The following is a 19,721-nucleotide window of genomic DNA, read 5'->3' on the forward strand; positions in this document are numbered from 1 at the left end:
GAAGCCCGTGATGAGAAGACAGGAGTGTCAGTGCAGAGCGCCGATCCAAATATGTTGCGGCTTGGAATTGAAGCGGATTTACATGGGAGAGGAGATCTCTTTTCGTCAATGGATGCTACAGCTCTGCGTTTGCTTTCAACATTTAGCTTGTGGCAAACGTGCACATTCCACCATGATGTACTTGATCCACTGGTGAAAATGATGTTTTTATTCACTCCTCTTTCATCTAGAACTGCTTCATGCAACAAAGAGGGTGCAGAAAGTGCTTAAGATTGAACAAATGTCTGTCTTTGTGTTGTCATATTATTTGTCATTTTATTTATTTGTTCTTTTGACTTCAATATGGCGCCGCTAGAGTGGCTGCCTTTCCAGCAGCTCCTCTATTTTGTGTCTACTTCTTCCTTTCCCTTTCCTCTTCCTTTCATAACTTCGCTGCTGTGAAATATTTCAGCATTTCCGACATCATTCGATCCTTCGCCTCCCCCTACGTGAACGCTCCGGTGCCCGTTACAAAGATGAGGTGGCTGAGGTGTCTGACCCCTGTTATCTAATGAGCTGTGCCGCCATTAAATATGTCCCTTATGCCACCCCTCCACTGTGGACCAATTGGGCCGAAAGAAGAAGCCTTGCGATGTGATTCACCGAGTAGGTCAGTAACGGTCGACGCTAGATATCTGAATATTGGAGTAGCTTGTGCTTCACTTAGTGGCTTTTTTTTACAATGAGAATATCTGTTTAGCATTGTGTCTACAGTTGTATTTCTCTGTTTTGTTCATAAATGTTGATTTAACAAAGAAGTGCCTTGAAAATTGAAATTGACAGCAAAGCTCACTCTTTGGCCAATGGCCAGCTGCAGATTAGGTGATGACTAAGGGTGAGCATGTCTCAAACTAAATAAAAAAAAGCTTCCATAAGATTCTTGATACAGAGTATGATGATTCAATTTGTCGTGAATGCTTTTGTCGTGATTTTTTTAGCTTAGTTTACCTCATACAACCTCCGTCCTGTTCACGAATGCCGTACGACCCATTGGTCCGGTTTCAAAGGCGTCTTGACGGTGACTTGGATTGAAATCCACTCGAGTTGTTTACTTGACATCTGACTCTCTCTATTCATCTTCTTCACCAAAACTATTCGCGTTTCACAACTGGTGCAATGGATCTTTGGGTGAATTTCTTCATATCACAAGTTCTGCACAAAATGCGGTCAAAATAGCTTTATGGCAGCTTTTCAAAATAACATGAGGCCCGCCATATAGATTCTTTCATTGCTACAGCACTGCCCCACCCCATTTCTACCACTGGAAGCTGAAGCACTGAGTCAGAAAATTAGGTCTGTGCTCAAATATGACCCTTTTTCACAATGCTAGATTGAGAGTCTAGCCATGCTTGAGGTTCATCGTGTGAAACATACAGTCTCAATGGGATTCGATGCAGAAATTAGACACAAAAATTAATCTCCTTTCATTCAGAACTAATTGCACTGTTTGGCTAATGTTGATTAATGGAATGGTACGAGAAGTAAAATGGTGGGAGGGAGAATGGGGGTCTAAATCATTATCACGCTTAAAAAAATGTGTAGTTTGGAAAACTTTAAAAAAATAGATACCTGAATTCTGCAACGATGATCCGTACGCATGTCGATTATTTTCCATCATGTCGGTGCCATTTGATTGTCATCGCTGGACAGCTCTGGGGCGATTGTGCTTTTTTTGCGCCTGGAATAGAATGGACGTGGACATCCCTGATCCACTGGTGAAAAGGACGCTTTGATCCTCTCGTCTTTCATCTAGAACTGCTTCATGCAACAAAAAAGGGTGCAGAAAGTGCTTAAGATTGAGGACTGTCTTTGTCTTGTCATATTTGTTATTTAGTTTTTGTTGTTGTCTTGACTTCAAGATGGTGTCGTAAGAGTGGCTGCCTTTACAGCACCGCCTGTATTTTATTTTCTACTTCTTCCTTTCCTTTACTCTTCCTTTCATAACTTTGCCGCTGTGAAATGTAAATTTCTCCACTGCGAGATCAAATCAAATCCATTCGGAGGAGTATACGATATTTCCATGAGTACGGTTGCAACGTGAAATTTATTTGACAATTCCTGTAGTTATTTACATATACATATCGGGAATCAATAAACTACAGAGTGAAGTCAGTCATACCTGCTGAAACATCAAACTGATGAGCCAAAATACAAACGCTGTTCTCTTCCCATAGCGATTCAATTATCAATTCCCGAGAGCATCCTGATTGACAACGCCGCGCCGGCTCCAAAATAAATGTCTGACGCCATTTCCATCAACTTGTGAACCGAATCAATTAACATTCAGGCCAAGATTAATTTTCAAACTGAGCCTTCCATGATAAATGACGACAGGTTGGGATGACTGCGTGTCACAGCCGAGCGCCACTGTCGGTCAATCATATGCTAAGATATGTGCTGAGGTAGAGCACTCGGTTATATATATATATTTTTTCACCCTTCCGGGGGGTCATGTCCTCAGGGAGAGATCAGAAACAGAGAGAATTACACATGTCAGCACCTGATCAGCTGCCAGGACGACGTGAACTTGATTCATAATCGTCAAGGGCAGTCGAGGTCAGTCCAGAGGTCCCCGGTGAATCCAGACCTTATACCGGGGCCCACATTGTCGTGACGGTTTCCTCTGCAGAGCTGTTATGAATTTGGAGAAGCCATTAGAATCTTTAATCCCATCCGAATATTACATATAGAGCGCATAACAAATGGATATATAATTAGTTTTCAAATTTAAAATCAAAATGAATGACTGTTATTGTGGTTTACATATGACAATTTTAAATTTTGGTTCAGACTTTAGCAGGCATCATGGAATTTCACAACTTTGATTTGCTTACGTGGGCCAAATAAAATGTGGCGGGCCAGATTTGGCCCCCGGGCCTTGACTTTGACATTTTGAAATTTTCCACCTGCCGATTTTTACCCGAATGAAAAACAAAAATTCAATGAAACAGAAACATCCGTATGACTCGCATCGATCCGCCTGGACCTACAACGGAGGCTTAAACATAGATGACACTTTTCAAAACGGAAGAGCAAATCGGTGCACGATAGCGCTCGAAGCACGTCAACGAGAATCTGTTCAGCAAAGGATCTGTACAAGGGAAGGGGATTAGGAAGACAGACAGTAGTACAATGTGTGAAACCTCACGGGCCGGTTTTTAATATTCCCTCTGAGACAGGGGAAAGAGACGTAAAATCGATCATCTCATTGCTTTTCCTCGTATGAAAATTACAAATAAGGTTAAGCCTCAAATCTCAAATTTCATTTCTCCTTCAGACACCTTGAAAATAATCCTATCTCTGATCTGCGAGCCTTCGATACGGAAACGTTAAGGAGTGAGAATGCAAAGCGCAAAAAAAACAATGCACAGCAGTCTTGAAGGGGGAAATAATGAGCATTTTCCTTGCGTTTGAGACAAAAGGGATTACAAATTGTATATTGTAGCTAAAGGTAAAAAGGTACTCAGACAGAACAAAAAAAGTAATCAGATTGGCTTTAGGGAGTAGTCTACTGGTTGCCCAAAATTTAGAGCAGGGACCAATCAGAGCAGAGGTCTGGCATATAAGGCCAAAGTTAGCAGGTGAAACAGGTGTGTTGCAGGAAGCATCACCTGACAATTCGGCACTCATTTACAAAAGTGCGTTGATTAGTTTCTTTTTTTAATCGTTCATACGAAAGAAATTTAGAATATCCCTGAAAATATACATTATCTCATCTCATATTATGTATATATTTTATCTTTTTGTTTTACCGTTATTTGATATTTTCTTATCACACCTGTGCACGTCTGGCCTCATTTGCATGGGGAAACACCACTTGTTGACCATATATGGTAGCAGCTATCATCGAAGGAAACCTAAATGGGGCGGGGTCTCGTAATCTGACAATGACGTATTTGGTTTACACGTACAGTATTTGAAAACAACAAATACTGTTGTGTAATAATTAAAGCACATGATACTAATCAAGGAAGAGGAGGAAAATAAGCACAGGCGAACACACATAGCCGAAAAGAGGATTATTTTGTTATTGGATGTTGGTATTGGAAACTGGGCAAGCGTGATTATCAGTACTGTAAATGCACAGGAAGCAGGCTTCGCGTTATTTATCTGAAGCGACAAGCGCATATCCGCAGAGCTTTTCTGTAGAACGAATGAATCGTGCGTTGATTCCCTCGGGTGATGGGGATTGCAGATAATGTGCGCATTGGTTGGATTAAAAAAAATTCCTGTTCGTGTACTAGAATTTGTTGTGCAATGACACTTTCGATAAATGTGGTTTGAACCAATCTACGGCTTTTTCGAATCTAAAAAAAGGCTGCAAATGGCGGCGAAAGTTACTACAGTACAATACTGTAAAACAACAGTGGGTCATAGAGTTCAGCATACAGCATTTATTAGATTTACTGTTGTTGTTTTTTTTATTTATAATTTATATCATACTGTATGTTCATAGTGGACTGTTTACTACATTACAGTTTTTTTTACTGTACTACAAACATTTACTATGCTTCTTTATGCATGTTCTGTACTGTGTTCCACAAAATTTGGCCTTATAAATATGTTTTGTAGTCATACATTTACAAATACAGGGTAGGGTTCGCTACATTGCATTTGTTTATCTATCGCGGGTGGTCATGGGCCACATTAACATTGATAAATGAGGGATTACTGTAATTCTTAAATAGGAATTAAAATATACTTGTTACTTATGCCTGACGTGAAATGCCAATAAAACACATGTATTTAAGTTTCTGTGACATTTATGTTGAAATGTTACATTGTCTGTAAAATTCATATACAATTTATGATGGTGACCTATAAAATGAATGAATTCACTTTTTCATGATAAAAAAAATATTTATTAATCATAATTTTGAGTTGTCAAGAGATTCAATGTATTGCATCTTTGGATCAGTAGAAACACATATTCTATATTGTCTCACCCTGTATTGAGAATAAAGATGTTAGTAAAGTACAGGACTGTAATTGCCTTAAAATTCCTCAGTGTTGGTCTAGAGTTTGGATGTGAATCAAATCTTCTAGTTCTCGCATTTTCCCACAGCCTTGTGGATAACCGTGTTCAGAGGGAGATTGCAAAGCCCTGCTGATCAAGCTTGCCATTAGATTGTAATCAGTCCACGTCAACCAGCCTATTATTCGTGCAAGCTCCATCGCCGGGAGGCTTTTATTGTACTGTTCTCTCAAACTATGCCAGTTTTCAGGGGGTTTCGCGGTTGCTCCTGGAGCACCCCGAGCACACGGGTGAACATATACACACATACAACATAAGATTACTAATTTACAGCAGTGATAGCTGCATATTTCCCACCCTCCATCTCCGGTGTGCGCGTGTGTATATAAATGAAATGAGAAAATGTGTAGACCCTCATTAATCTGGCTCATCTAGCCAAAAAAACCCTCTATGTTCTCCAACAGCTGATCAATGGCCTTCAATTTCTTGAAATAATTGCACACAACAGCCCTTGTCTTTAAACACGAAAAGAAACATAAGCATGACTCACAAAGGAAACAAAATTAAAAAGCATGGGCTCTGTAAGTAGATTGATTTCACAAATATTGTGATTTTTAACATGTGTAATGAGATACAATACAGGAACGTCTGTCATACAAAAACATGGTCACAAATATTCAGAATATGCCAGAATATCCCTTTTTTTTTAACTACAGTTGCATTCAACCACCACCCGTCATTATTTTGCTGATATATTAAAAATAATGGTTGATTTTTTTTTTTTCTCCAGATCATCCTAGCTCCACTAATGGACACGGTTGTTGTGTTTTTTACGTTTGCTTTTTGTGTTTATTTGAGGCCATGTGACAGCTCATTTTATATCAACCGGTAAATATTCATACAATTTCTATTCACGCTAATGAGCATCAGCTCATCAGATCTCGACCGTGTTCTGTCTTCACATTCCAGGTAATTAGCACTTTCTTTCCCATAAATATGAGACAGAGCTGCTTGCAGCAGAGAGGGACCGACCATATGATGTTATGAATCCACGAAAAAATAAATAGAATAAATAATCACTGAAATGAAAAAAAAAAAGTATTTTGCCTGGAGTTTTTCTTCACCGTTTATTAGTTGTCAGGTTTTTTTTAATCACATGGGGAAGGGGGGTGAATGTAGAAATGTTTTCTCATTAAAAGCAAAATCCCAAACATTGAAATGGATGTACATTTATTAAAAGGAGTTTGGGAGATAAATCATCCTCTAGCTTCTTCTAAAATATGCTCTAGTTTTGAAGTACAGTGCATCTAACACATAATTTAAAACACATGGGACTTTAAATATGAGATTAGATTAGATTAGATTAGATTGGATTAGATTAGATGAACCTTTATTCATCTCACGATGGAAAAAATTACATTTCACAACAGGAAAAACAAATTACAGGAGCTGCTGTAAAGGCAGCCTCTCAAGCTGCGTCATCTTGAATTCAAGAACAATACAAAAAATATATATAATGTGACATATCATAAAGGACTCAGGCAGTCATTCAATATTAGGCACTTTCTGCACCCTCTGTTGCATGAAGCAGTTCTAGATAGAAGAGGAGAGGATCAAAGCGTCCTTTTCACCAATGGATCAGGGACGTCATGGTGCAATGAGCACATCTGCTACAAGCTAAATTTTGAAAGCAAGCAAGCACGAAGCTGTAACATCCATTGATGAAAAGAGATTGTCTCACATCTCCTATCCCACGTAAATCCGCTTCAATTCCAAGCCGCGACCGGATGATGAGGATGACTGTAGTCATTCCGTCACTAGCATTGGTACTGCGTGTGGATGTGTGTTGCGATTACGTCTACTTGCATGTGTCCTGGTGGGAGATGTAGATGAGTTTTTGCAGTATTGGTGGGAGTCGTGGGGACGAGGGGGCTGCGCTTGGCTGACCCGCCTGCGGACCAGTCTGTGGGAAAGAACAACTTTTTAAATTACCCATACATCACTGTCAACGGCAGCACCGACGAGGGTGACAGTGCTGTGATCACAAGCGCGCTCACACATGGCTCGCCTCACTTAACGAACTCCATGGTAGCTTTGTGTGTGCGCGCTTGTGACACAAATCTAAACAATTACAATTTTGAAGACTCCTTTTGAAGCTGTGGTGTTGACTGCAGAGCCTTCACTGGCTGTCAAGACTTTTTTTGTCTTTTTCCTGTCATTTTCCTCCATATCTTCTCCTCATCCCTCCCGCCCACTCTGTTTCTCCTCATCTAACAAGATGAATCTTGATTGCGGGTAATTAAACTGCTCATGGATTACAAAGTGAGAAGTATTTGTAGCATATGTTTCAGTTTGTGCTAAAAACCCTGAGCCGTTGCAAGGTTTGAGGCTATGGAAGTGGACGATTCTCCCTATGTCACTTCATTACTTCTCTGGTTTGTCTTCTCACTCACATTGTGGTTTTTTTTTTTTTGGTTGGCATGTCAAAAACACGTCGCATATACAGTACGCGCTTCTCTGTAACAAGCAGCATCTGCATTTTAACAGAGCAGATTGTCCACTTCACAGTTTGAGAGGTTATTACAATAGATGTGCAGCAAAGGAAGCATGATGTAATGAGGCCGGCCGGGATGGGTTCTTCCAAACCCTAATGAGGACCAGGGCGATGGAGAAAAAAAATGGATGGGTGGAAGGACGCGCCATCTAATGAAATCCAATTCAAAGGCTCGATACAAAATGATCTTTTTATTTCTTGAGTACTTTTTCAACAGATGTTCCATAATGAGTGTTGTTTGTAAATTAGGGAAGCAAAGCGCTCTCGGTATAATGTAGCATAGCAACGAGCGATGAGCCATCCATCCATTTTGTACCGATTAGCTTCAGTGTCACAGGTGAGCTGGAGCCTTTCTCAGCTGAGGCTTTAATATGTAATTTAGTTGTCATGATTTTGGAATCAAATCCAGAATGAAGCACATGTTCATTAGTGATGCCGTTCACAGTGAAAACGACAATTACTAAGCATGGTTAAATGATTCACTGCCATTTACGAATTTATTCGGGATTTTAAAATATGACATGGAGCATTCGCGTTTGGTATTTTCTTACTTAGGTGCCGATAAAGCACTGGCCATGGTCTCTGGCAATGTTTTCCCTTCCACAAGGGGGCAGCATTTCCCTTTTTTCCATGTTCCAGCTTCAGCTGTTGTTAAAGCGCTATTATAAACCAATATGTATGTATTGCACTGTATTTTGGACAGCCACCCTCATTTCAAACTCATATAACTCCAGACCCATATAATTTAAGAATTAACTTTTTTTTCTGATCAAAGAAGAGAGTCTAAGGTTTCTTACGCTTCACTGAATGTTTATGTATTCCTAAAACTCAATATTCTGTGGGTCCTGGAATTTGAGTGACAATGACAAAAAACGTTGTAATAGAGCGGACACATGTTTGCATGTAATGCAGTGAATGAGTTAATCAGCCCTCCATGCCTGTTTTTGGAATGTGCGAGGAAACCGGAGTACCCAGAGAAAACCCACGCAGGCAGAAGAAGAACATACCAACTCCACAGAGGAAGGGCGGAACCAGATTTGAACCCATGACCTCTGTACTGTGATGTCGACACACTTAGGCACAGGGACCATCAATCACAAACTGAAAGACATTGACAAAATAATACAATCAACAAATATACTTCATATAAAAAAATATATGTATATATTTTTTTATGTTTAAAAAATGATTTTAAATTGTCATGATCATTTTATTGTACTGAAGTATTTGAGGGGAAATCCATCATCACTGAGGCCAAATCTGAGGTTAGCTTCAACAGAGTATTGGTGCAACCTGCTGGTCATGCTAAGTAGTGTCAATCCAATTTGCTTCATTTTCATGAAAAGCGTCCTGGTCTGTCCATGTTGTTCAATTATTCACATGAAATATTTTGCATTGTGCAAGAAAGAATGTGATCATTCCAGCGTGAACATTGATTTATTGCTTTAATCCTCTGCCAGGTACTGAAACAAATCGGACCTTCCACACGTCGGGTCATATACGAATAACTCTGTTTATGAGTAGATAAGATAAGATGGTACATCTTGGAGGTGTCGCCATAAAAGTAGATTAAGCCTGATGCTAATCTCCCTTTTCTTTTGGCACACTAGTATGAGCATTACTTATGTAGAACGTGTCATTCAATTAATTTGTGCGCTTAAATACAAAATCGGCTAGTGCAGGTCAAACATCATCATGCATTGGTACTGCGTGGTTATCTTGGGACTGATTGTCACCACTCCTTCTGCAGGAGCCCCGTTAGGAGTTTTTGTTCCTTGGCTGCAGTCCGTCCTCGGTGGAGAAACTCGGAACAAACTACTACTCATTTCTTTCGATGGTTTCCGCTGGGATTATGACCGAGATGTGGACACCCCTAATTTGGATAAAATGGCCCAAGATGGTATAAAAGCGGAATATGTCACACCACCTTTCCTCACCATTACCAGCCCCGCACATTTTACCCTGCTTACAGGTATGTGGAATGCACATTTTCATCAACAATTCATGAAGAACAGTGGCCGCCGCAGTCAATATTCATAACTAGGGATGCTAAATTTGCATGGGAGTACTATTTGAGTTGACATAATGAGTACAGTGTGTATTTTTTCCTGCCAGGGCGCTATATAGAAAACCATGGTGTCATCCACAACATGTGGTTCAACACAACAACTCAAGAGAAGAAGCAGTACTACATGACGCAGTTTGTTGATTCCTACTGGGACAATGGCAGCTTGCCTATCTGGATAACAGCACAGAGACAGGTGCGTTGTCAAACTGAAATCCATACAAGTGTATGAATCTTATACAAAACCGCACTGTCGATGTAAAAAGAACTTGGATGACAAACACTTTTATCAAAACCGCTCGTGAAAGTCAATGCAACACAGAGAATACAAATGACTAATGTCCAATTGCACAAAAACAAGAACAAGACCAAAGAAACAAAAATAATTACAAAGCGGTAGATGAGGGAGCAAAAAAACGACAATGACGAGATAGAGAAATCTGGAGAAACAGCAACAAGGTCAATAATCTGCCAAGAATTGGTATTTTGGTAGTCCTTAAATACGTTGACAGCAGAGTGAACGCTGGTGGAAAAGTGTCTCCTCTACCCAATTTCCATTCTTTTATCTTCATTTAGGGACTAAAAGCCGGCTCATTCCATTTTCCTGGCACGGCTGCAACCTACCATGGAGAAACTGTCAGGGTGAAACAGGTGGAACCTCGTTTTTACGACTATTCAAACGAGACCAAATGGAGGCATAACATCGACAAAGTGATTGGCGAATGGTTCCACCAGCAGGATCTGGACTTTGTCTCCTTGTACTTTGGAGAACCAGACAAAGTTGGCCACAAATATGGACCTGATTCTCCAGAACGGCGAGAGATGGTCAAGCAAGTGGATCGAACAGTAGGGTATATCCGGGACAAGATCCATTACCACGGTCTAACAGACCGACTCAACATCATCATCACTGCTGACCACGGAATGACAAATGTCTTTCGAGGTGAACAAGCTCAAGAGATCATCCTGTCCAAAATCCCAGGCTTTAGTTTCAGAGACGTCAAATTTCATCTTGTGGATTATGGCCCGGCTGGAATGCTGCTTCCCAAACAAGGAAAGCTGGAAAAGGTCTACCAGGCGCTAAAAGGAGGTCACCCTCGTCTTCACGTGTATAAGAAGGAAGAAATGCCTGAAAGGCTTCATTATGGAAATCACCCTCGACTACTTCCCATCATCCTCTTTGCCGATCCTGGATATGTAATCAATGGGGTGAGAAACATCTTTTAAATCGTTTTTTTTTTTTCTTCTGGAATTGCATTTGAAATTATATTGCTGACGACAATACCGTGCACATATCAGTGTTGGGGTATTAACCTTAATAGTTATGCATTTTTCCCCCTTCCTACCCGATTATAGTTATTTCCTGTGCAGTTTCACAAAGGAGAACATGGCTTTGACAATCAAGTGTTGGACATGAAACCTTTTTTTCGGGCAGTTGGGCCTGATTTCAAGCAAAACCTGGTGGTTGGACCCTTTGAGACAGTCAACGTGTACCCACTTATGTGTCATCTGCTCGGTATAAATCCAGAGGTCAATGACGGGAAACTAACTCTTACCAAGCACATGCTGAAAAAAACAGAAGACAATTACAGTAAGTCATCTAACAAACAGAATTGCCGTTTTTAAAGTGCGAGGTGTGCTTCCACGTCTCCAAGTGTCCCCATTGACAGATACAGTAAAGTCTCGTTATATCGATATTCAAGGGAGTCCGAAAAAATATCGATATAACCGGGACTATCGATATATCCGACCCTGTTTGCATGTAATTTTCTCCGTGCGTGCATAGAAATAGTATCGATATAACCGGGACTATCGCTATATCCGATATCGATAATACGAGACTTTACTGTATGTGATCTCCCTGGCAAATTTAGCATCATTCACCATGTCAAAGACTGCACCAGGGGAAAGAGAGAAGCATATTTGATTGACAGTGGCTCAAGACGACTGTGTCCACGCACAAAACGGCGCCACATCATTGTTTTTAACTGTGATAAACTCCATGTATTTGTAAATATAGTAAAACCTGGTCAAGCATGCTCCTGCGCAGATTATAGCAGACAAATACTGCGCTCCTGCTTTTTACGTGATGATGCTTCACATAATTTCCATTGTGGGAATAACTTCCCACAACACACGCTAATGCAAAAAAAAGCCCCAAAAAAAGGTAGTTTGCACAATGTCCTCATTATTTTATGTATTATTTGATTTAATTTGAATCTGTGGTTCGACGGAGCTGGAATAATGCATGGTTAAAACAAATGGAAGCAAAATGAGAAATATTTGTAGGAGGCGTAGAATATTGCTTGAATCTCCACAATGGTGACACCAAGGCTGAAATGTTGCCACCTCGACTCTTATCAAGAAGCCTGTGTGCTGAGATAAAAGGGTTACCGTGTGCTAATCTGGAACTTTCAAGTGGTTCATCAGATCCTCCATTTTTTTTTTTTTTTGTATGTGTTGTTGTTTTCTGCCCGCAGGTCAAAAACGTACGACTTGGTCACAAATTCTCACTGGCTTATCAGCAGTGACAGGGTTTCTGGCATTGGTGTTTGTCGCAGTTATCTCCTACGCCCTGAATAAAAGGAACTCAGCAAGGAAGATGTGAGTGCAACTGGAATAATGTGAAATCCAACATTTTTGTGATGAAACATTGTAAAAGACCCGTTCCCGAATAGAACATGATATCTGCAATTTTGTTTTCAAACAGACTTTTTTTTTGGGTGAAAAATCATTTAAGTCAGGATTTAACCCCCACAAGCTCTAACCAGAATTTGTTAAGACCATAAATATACAAAATAAAATGATTTTCCTTGTTCCCACACTCACATTCCTAACTCTGTTTGCACTTGTTTCAGGCCAAAACAGAAGAAAACTGCTGATGCAGAGGAAGCCAAGAAGGAAACCAGTTTTTGAGCGATCACATGGATGACTCTGTTTAATTTTACTTTTTTTGCATTGAATAAAACCTTGTACAGTTTCAGATCATAAGAGTAACATGCATGTTTTTTACGAAATGATTTATTAATTAAGATTGAATGATAAAGTACAGCAATTGTGTTGTTGCTTCGTTTTTTGCATGCATAGCAGATGTATTTGCTGACGTTTCAGAACATCTCAGAAAAACAATAGTTGTTTAGTGACTCCAATGACTTCTTGGCAGGACTACCACTTATCTCGTTATGTCTTACCTCGATAAAGCTTATCAAGAACATAAAAAACACCCCTCTTATAGTTTCAGCTAGATTGCAAAGTCCAGTCTTTATTGATTGCACGTGTAAAAGGTCTTAATTTATTTTCAATGTTCTTAATACGATGACATCGCCGTCATGCTCAGCGGATTCACTCAATGACAACAATCCCTTGCTTCCGTGTATGGATTGGATCCTGTATGTTTCTGCAGACCTCCACCAAAGCAGAACTATATCATATGGACAGACGGACCGACAGATGGACAGACAGACAGATAGACCGACCGACAGATAGATAGACATGCACAAGTAGATTCACTGGCGAAGGTTTAGTCAAAGGCCATTGCTCTTTCGTACAACCATGATTTCATCTATCTCTCTATTTCTCTCTCTCTCTCTCTGTGTGTCTCTCTCTCTCACACATACACACACAAACTTCACAGTTCGAAGGTCAATAACTATCTCAAATTATCAGTCGCCTCAACTGTAAAGTAATATAAACCCATTTGGTCTTTCTGCAGACTAATATTCTCAATCAAAGGCATCCAGCCATAAGGACTGCGTCTTTTATGGGGCACTTTAGCAACCAGAGGAATTCTGGTCTTAAAATGTCAAACTTACTATCGCTCTGTGTTGTGTTATGCGGATTTTTTTCTCCTCTTTGCACTCCTGCCCCAGCGTGGAACTCTGTTTCGGGGCAACATTCTGTCGTCAGTGGGTATCCCAGGAAGAAACTACTGCTCATCTCCTTCGATGGCTTTCGCTGGGATTATGATCGGGATACCGAAACTCCTAACCTGGATAAAATGGCGAGGGATGGAGTTAAGGCGCTGTATGTCACGCCGCCTTACCTCACCATTACTAGCCCTGCTCATTTCTCACTTCTTACAGGTATTTTTTTACTACATAGGGGTATATAAAATGGATCTTTGTGTTGTAAAGTTGTTCTTTCTTTACATTCCGAAATAGGATAAGAAAATATCTCACCCTTTTCCTACTCAGGAAATTACGTGGAGAATCACGGTGTGATTCACAACATTTGGTTCAACACGACCACTCAGGAGAAGAAGCAATACCATGCAGCTCAGTTTGTTGATTCTTACTGGGACAATGGTAGCTTGCCCATCTGGATAACAGCACAGAGACAGGTGTATTCTGATTTTCTTTCTTTTGCATGTTTCTCTTATTAATCTTACTCTTTGTTTGAGTGGAAATACTGATGACACAAAAAATATTTGATTGTGCATGTAAAACAAACTTTTGAAACATAGTGAAGACCTTCAGAACTATTTCTCTATCCATACTGCTTATCTTCATTATATAAGCTTATTTCTAACTCATTCACTGCCAGACATGTTCAAAAATGTGTCCACGTCAGTGCCAGGGTTTTTGTCATTGTCACTCAAATTCCGGGACTCAGAGAGTATTGACTTTTAGGACGACCTAAACATTCAATGCAGCATAAGAAACTTTAGACTATCTTGTTTCATCAGAAAAAAAGAGCTACAGTAAAGTCTCGTTATATCGATATCGGATATATCGATAGTCCCTGTTATATCGATACTATTTCTATGCACGCACGGAGAAAATTACATGCAAACAGGGTCGGATATATCGATAGTCCCGGTTATATCGATATTTTTTCGGACTCCCTTGAATATCGATATAACGAGACTTTACTGTAATTCCGAACTTTATATGGGTCTGGAGTTATATGAGCTTGAAATGAGGGCAGCTGTACAAAATACAATGCAATACATACATATTGGTTTTTATAGTGCTTTAACAACAGCTGAAGCTGGAACAAATGGGTAGCACGGAAAAAAAGGAGATACTGCCCCTTGTGGAAAGCAATAAACATTGCCAGATGTCTGGCCAGCGCTTTATCTGCACCCAAGGAAGAACAAATCAAACCGAACTCTACGTCATATTTTAAATTCCCAAATAAATTGAATAAATACAAATGGGGGTGTTATGTTTCTCCATGCCGCGGTTGTTACAACATCCATGCATGTATGAATATAGATGTTTTGCTTTTATTATTTCCATGTCTTTCATTTTGTTTTAGGGACTAAAAACAGGCTCCCTGCATTTCCCTGGTACAGCTGCAACATACAAAGGAGAAACTGTGAATGTGAGGCAGGTGGAACCTGCCATCTATAATCACGGAAATGAGACAGAATGGAGACTGAACATCGACAAGGTGATCGGACAATGGTTCCACCAACAGGATCTGGATTTTATCTCATTGTATTTTGGGGAGCCAGATTTAGTCGGACACAAATATGGACCGGATTCACCAGAACTCCGAGATATGGTGCAACAAGTGGATCGTACCGTGGGCTATATCCGGACAAAGATCCATGACCACGCTCTAACTGACCGACTCAATATCATCATCACTACTGACCACGGGATGGCTAAAATACTCCCCGATAAACAAATTCAGAGGATTGTATTATCAAAAATCCCAGGCTTTAGCTTTAAGGATATTCAGTTCCAACTTCTGGATTACGGCCCCGCTGGCATGTTACTTCCCAAAAAAGGAAAATTAGAATCAGTCTATCAGACTCTGAAAGGAGGCCACCCTCACCTTCACGTGTATAAAAAAGAGGATATACCGGCTCGGTTGCATTACAGCTCACATCCGCGACTCCTTCCCATCATCCTCATGGCCGACCCTGGATATGTAATAAGTGGGGTAAGATACAGTGCAGTGCACACGCATTTGGAATTTATAAGGTGAATTTTGACCGAGCAACCGTCTCAATGCGTTGGCTGTGAGGATCCTCGACTCGGAGCCAATCATAACTTGCAAATTTGGATCACAAGCTCGACATCATATTACAAGTCGCTGCTATTTGATTCGTTCTGCCGTAGTCATGCTATTTTTTTATTATGTTCCAGAATTTGCACCATTCAATGTAATAAAATACACAGTTGTATTATAGTGGGTGATTGCTTCTCAACATCCTCGCACCATTTTTTTTTTCTCTGATCAACTTCACTGCATCAATCTCATCCAAAAATCTCATTTCCTTCTGTAGTTTTTACCATTGCAGTTCAACAAAGGTGATCACGGCTTTGATAATGAAGCCATGGATATGAAAGCCTTCTTCAGGGCCGTGGGACCCGATTTTCAGAAAAACCTCATCGTTGATCCCTTTGACCTGGTTAACGTGTACCCACTCATGTGTCATCTGCTCGGAATCAAACCAGAACGCAACGACGGACATTTGGATAAAACCAAACACATGCTGGTCCATGATGGGAACACAGGAAGTGATCATGATGGTGGGTAATTCTAATTTTTGAACACCAGTTGAAATTGCTATTTGAAACGTGCAAATTGTTATGTATGTGAAATTATTAGAATTTTGTGTGTTGGGGACAATCTATCATTGTATCTTATCATCATGGCGAAAGGTGGCATTGCATACATTTCTGTCATTGCACTTACATCACAATTTGCTGTCCTTCTAGCTGACAAGAACAACAGTCAAATGGAGGTCTTGATCGGCTTGGCGACGGTGATTGGTCTGCTCGCCCTTCTGTTCATCGTCATGGTTTCCTACAACCAGTGCAAAAAGTAAAAAGCCTGAAGTTGTTCCGGATGTTTCAACAACACATTTTTTTTTATTCGCGGGTGTAGTCTTTCAAGCTTAAATGAAAGGGTCATGTCAAGATTCCGTGTGAAAAGTTTCTCTTCTCACACCAAATAAAAATAAATAAAACTAAACTAATTCTGCTACCTGTAATGAACAATGGGACTTTTTTAATGTTTACAAAAGTGAAAGCTTTATTTTGCCAATCGCATTATTTGAACCCAAGTCTGTGTACTTGATTCATTTAATTGTAACTAATTCACTGCTACACCCGAATTTATTCGGGAATTGAAAATATGACGTAGAGCGCAGTTCCCTAATTAATTTGGGTTTTGGTTTTTCTTGCTGGGGTGATGATAAAGCACTGGCCACAATAGGCAGCAATTTTCTTTTTTTCCATGTTAGCACTTTGTTCTAGCTTCACCTGTTATTAAAGCACTTTATAAATAAATAAATAAAAATATTTGTGGTTTATTTACTGATGCAAGAACACCAATCGCGAATGAACTTATTTTTGAAACTTGCTGTCATTGGAATGCAAACTTAAAATACTTTTTAGGTGTTGATAATGGACGGCACTGTTGGCTAGTGATAACCACAAGGGGGCAGGATTATGTTAGCAAAATGCCCCCCACTTGACACCATAGGACAGAATCACCAACTATGATAAATTGACAGTTAAGGGGAGGAGGTCATATTGTTAAAATAAATTAGAAATAACTTATATTACAAGAAGGCCTGTTTTGCATCACAGAGTTAACAATATACAAATATTGTTCTTCCTATGATGAAATGAATAAAAAAAAACTATCCAGTTGAAGATGCTCAATATATATGGGTATGAGCTGCCGGGAAACCAGATGGGTGTATAACACATAGCAACCAGGGCTCGTTTTGGAAGGCGCCTCATATCCACAGTGACTGAAAACAAAAAAAGAGGTCCTCGTGCAGCTGGTCTGTGGCAGCCGAGAGGGAGGTGTATGTGTGTGGGTGAAGACTCAGATGTCCACACTGGACAGAGGGTGAGGGGGAGTGAGAGCACCAGTGAAAGTCATTTTGGGATGAAGCGTAGGAGCAAAAAGGGGGAGCGGCTTGAGAGAAAAAAGGAGGAAAGAAGAGGCAGGAGAAAAAAAGTGCGAGGAAGCACACGCAACACAAAAAGTTCATGCAATCCTCCAGAAAAAGGCGAGTGACCTTTAAAAAGGCACAAATAACTTTGATCAACGACTGGGAAAGACGAAGACGAGGGGGAGGTGAAGCGCTGAAGGTCTGCAAAACATTGAGGGTCAAATTTATGTGCCACATTTAGGAGGAGTGGAGCAAAGCTACTGAGGTAAACATGTTATTTTTAACTTTTCATTTTGCACCATTAAAAAAAGAGCTGGATAACCATCTGCAATAAATAAAATGGGTTCACTTCGATATGCATGCATTAGTTACAACTGACTGTTTACATGTCAATAGGCATATATATATATATATATAAAACCATAACCATGATTCGCTGGTAAAAGGACGCTTTGATCCTCTATTTCCTCGAGAACTGCTTCATGTAACAAAGAGGGTAAAGTGCTGATGCATGAATGACTCTCTGTGTCTTTGGTGTCTTTGTGTTGTCATATTGTCTTTGTGTTGTCATATTTTTTTTTGGTCTTTTGACTTGAAGATGACACTGCGATAGTAGCTGCCTTTCCAGCAGCTCATGTATTTTGTTTTTCTTTCATTCCTTTCATCTTCCTGTCATAACTTTGCTGCTCTGAAATGCACATTTCTCCACTGCGAGGCGAATAAAGGTAACCAATCCAATCCAATGCATAAATACATATAACCATACATACATACATATATACATACATACACATATACACACACACACAGAGCTGCTCTATAGATAATGAAGGGATGTGCATCCCAAAATAGCCTGCTTGAAATAGGCTGCCAAGTTTATAGTTATGCAAAGATCACCCAGAGTGAGGACTTTTCCTCATGGTGTGAAACGTGCAGTAAAATGTGTCTATATATCAGCGGAATGGTAAAAAAAAAAACAGAAGTTCTCAACCTTTGAGGATAATTTCAGGGATGGAGAATGAAATGATAGAGTCAAGAGTAAGTGGTGAAGGGTGGAGCCATAGACGAAAATAACATTTTACAGTTACACCCGGTTACTCTTACTGTCCCTTTTCTTTTTTCTTTCACCAGGAACGTGAAATCTACCCCATTTTGAAAAAGATCCCCTTTGCTGATCCAAAGATCCAGATGGATTCAAAAGACCTCAAGGAGTATGGTCTCGTAAAGATTATGCAAAAGCTGCAAGGGCTGCCACAAGCCAATCCATTAGAAATTGGGGCATTTTGTGTGATCGTCCTTTTTGTTAGTAAGTCCACTTAAAAAAACTGTTTGTATCGTATTACTTCTGCATGTTTTTAAAAATATGGCCCTTTTATTCCCCCCCCCCCAGTCACATTCTTTACCATGATGATCGTTTCTTGCTTCAACTGCTGTTGTTGTGTGGACGCAAAGTATAAGGGCAGAGTGGAACCGCTGCAGCCTATTTGAAGATGAAAAAAAATGAAATAAGGTCAGTACTCTCAATCTGAGAACTCAAACTCAAACGACTCACCGCTGTGCTTCCCCAATGTGAAATTTTCATAATAAAAATTCATAATAAAAAAAATAAAAATTCTAATGACTGAATATAGTCCATATGGATTCAGTGAAACACTGCCATGCCATTGACGGAGTTTGTTATCACCTTCCTCTTTTGAGTTCACCGGTCAATATTTTGTGTAAACATTAATCCTTTTGCGTCGCCACGTTTGCACAAGAGCGTAGGTTGTAAAGGCTTGAGGCCTAGATTTGCTCTCTGCTGAGGTTGAATTCAGGAAGCCGTAACATTTTGTCAACAGTCGGATAGTGTTAGGGGCTTCTGCTGCTGGCGCTGTTGTTGGATGAAGAACGTCGTTGTCTAAACTCCCCATTGACAGAAGCGATGGTCACACTTTGTTAAAACGCACTGAGCTGTGAGAGAACCATTTAGTCGGACATGGCTGTGGAGAGGTGAGTTTTTGAAGAGGAATGTTTTTGCTGACAATAGTTTGAAATGTATGTCAATGTCGAATTCGGAGAAGCTTATCATTTATTTGTAGAAAACAATATTCTGTGTATACAGTACAGCATGTGTTTACTTCAAAAAACCTAGATTATTGCTTAACTGAAGCTTTAATATTTGACAATAAAGCTGACTTTGACTTTGACTTTAATATTTTGTGCAGCATACCTGGACAACAGCAAC

The 19,721-nt window shown here is 40.0% G+C and overlaps 3 protein-coding genes and 1 long non-coding RNA gene across 4 annotated transcripts in view; 2 read left to right on the forward strand and 2 right to left on the reverse strand.

Annotated features, from left to right (window-relative positions):
• rbfox3a (RNA binding fox-1 homolog 3a) overlaps window positions 1-1,772 on the reverse strand; it is a 216,437-nt gene extending 214,665 nt beyond the window's left edge. The window contains exon 1 of the mRNA XM_089015709.1: window positions 1,609-1,772. Coding sequence (XP_088871835.1) covers window positions 1,609-1,638 — 30 coding nt within the window. The 5' untranslated portion in view covers window positions 1,639-1,772. The remainder of the gene's footprint in view (window positions 1-1,608) is intronic.
• Window positions 1,773-6,861: 5,089 nt separating this feature from the next.
• Window positions 6,862-16,396, reverse strand: LOC148887257 (uncharacterized). Its single transcript, XR_016117310.1, has 3 exons — window positions 16,285-16,396; window positions 8,576-8,669; window positions 6,862-6,977 (listed from the first exon to the last, which is right to left on the reverse strand). It is a non-coding gene; the product is annotated as an uncharacterized LOC148887257 (long non-coding RNA).
• LOC148887258 (ectonucleotide pyrophosphatase/phosphodiesterase family member 7-like) lies at window positions 9,169-12,624 on the forward strand. The gene is made up of 6 exons (XM_089014857.1): window positions 9,169-9,540; window positions 9,684-9,829; window positions 10,210-10,842; window positions 10,990-11,224; window positions 12,114-12,237; window positions 12,492-12,624. The coding sequence occupies exons 1-6, from the start codon at window positions 9,264-9,266 to the stop codon at window positions 12,547-12,549; spliced, it is 1,473 nt and encodes a 490-aa protein (XP_088870983.1). The 5' UTR covers window positions 9,169-9,263; the 3' UTR covers window positions 12,550-12,624.
• On the forward strand, window positions 13,326-16,892 carry LOC148887259 (ectonucleotide pyrophosphatase/phosphodiesterase family member 7-like). Its single transcript, XM_089014858.1, has 5 exons — window positions 13,326-13,715; window positions 13,827-13,972; window positions 14,893-15,525; window positions 15,872-16,118; window positions 16,308-16,892. Exons 1-5 carry the CDS (start codon window positions 13,394-13,396, stop codon window positions 16,415-16,417), a joined length of 1,458 nt encoding a protein of 485 aa, XP_088870984.1. The 5' UTR covers window positions 13,326-13,393; the 3' UTR covers window positions 16,418-16,892.
• Window positions 16,893-19,721: the final 2,829 nt, after the last annotated feature.

Source organism: Hippocampus bargibanti, linkage group LG15 (assembly GCF_051943395.1).
Source record: "Hippocampus bargibanti isolate YZ-2025 linkage group LG15, ASM5194339v1, whole genome shotgun sequence".
In the NCBI taxonomy this organism is placed as follows: Eukaryota; Metazoa; Chordata; class Actinopteri; order Syngnathiformes; family Syngnathidae; genus Hippocampus; species Hippocampus bargibanti.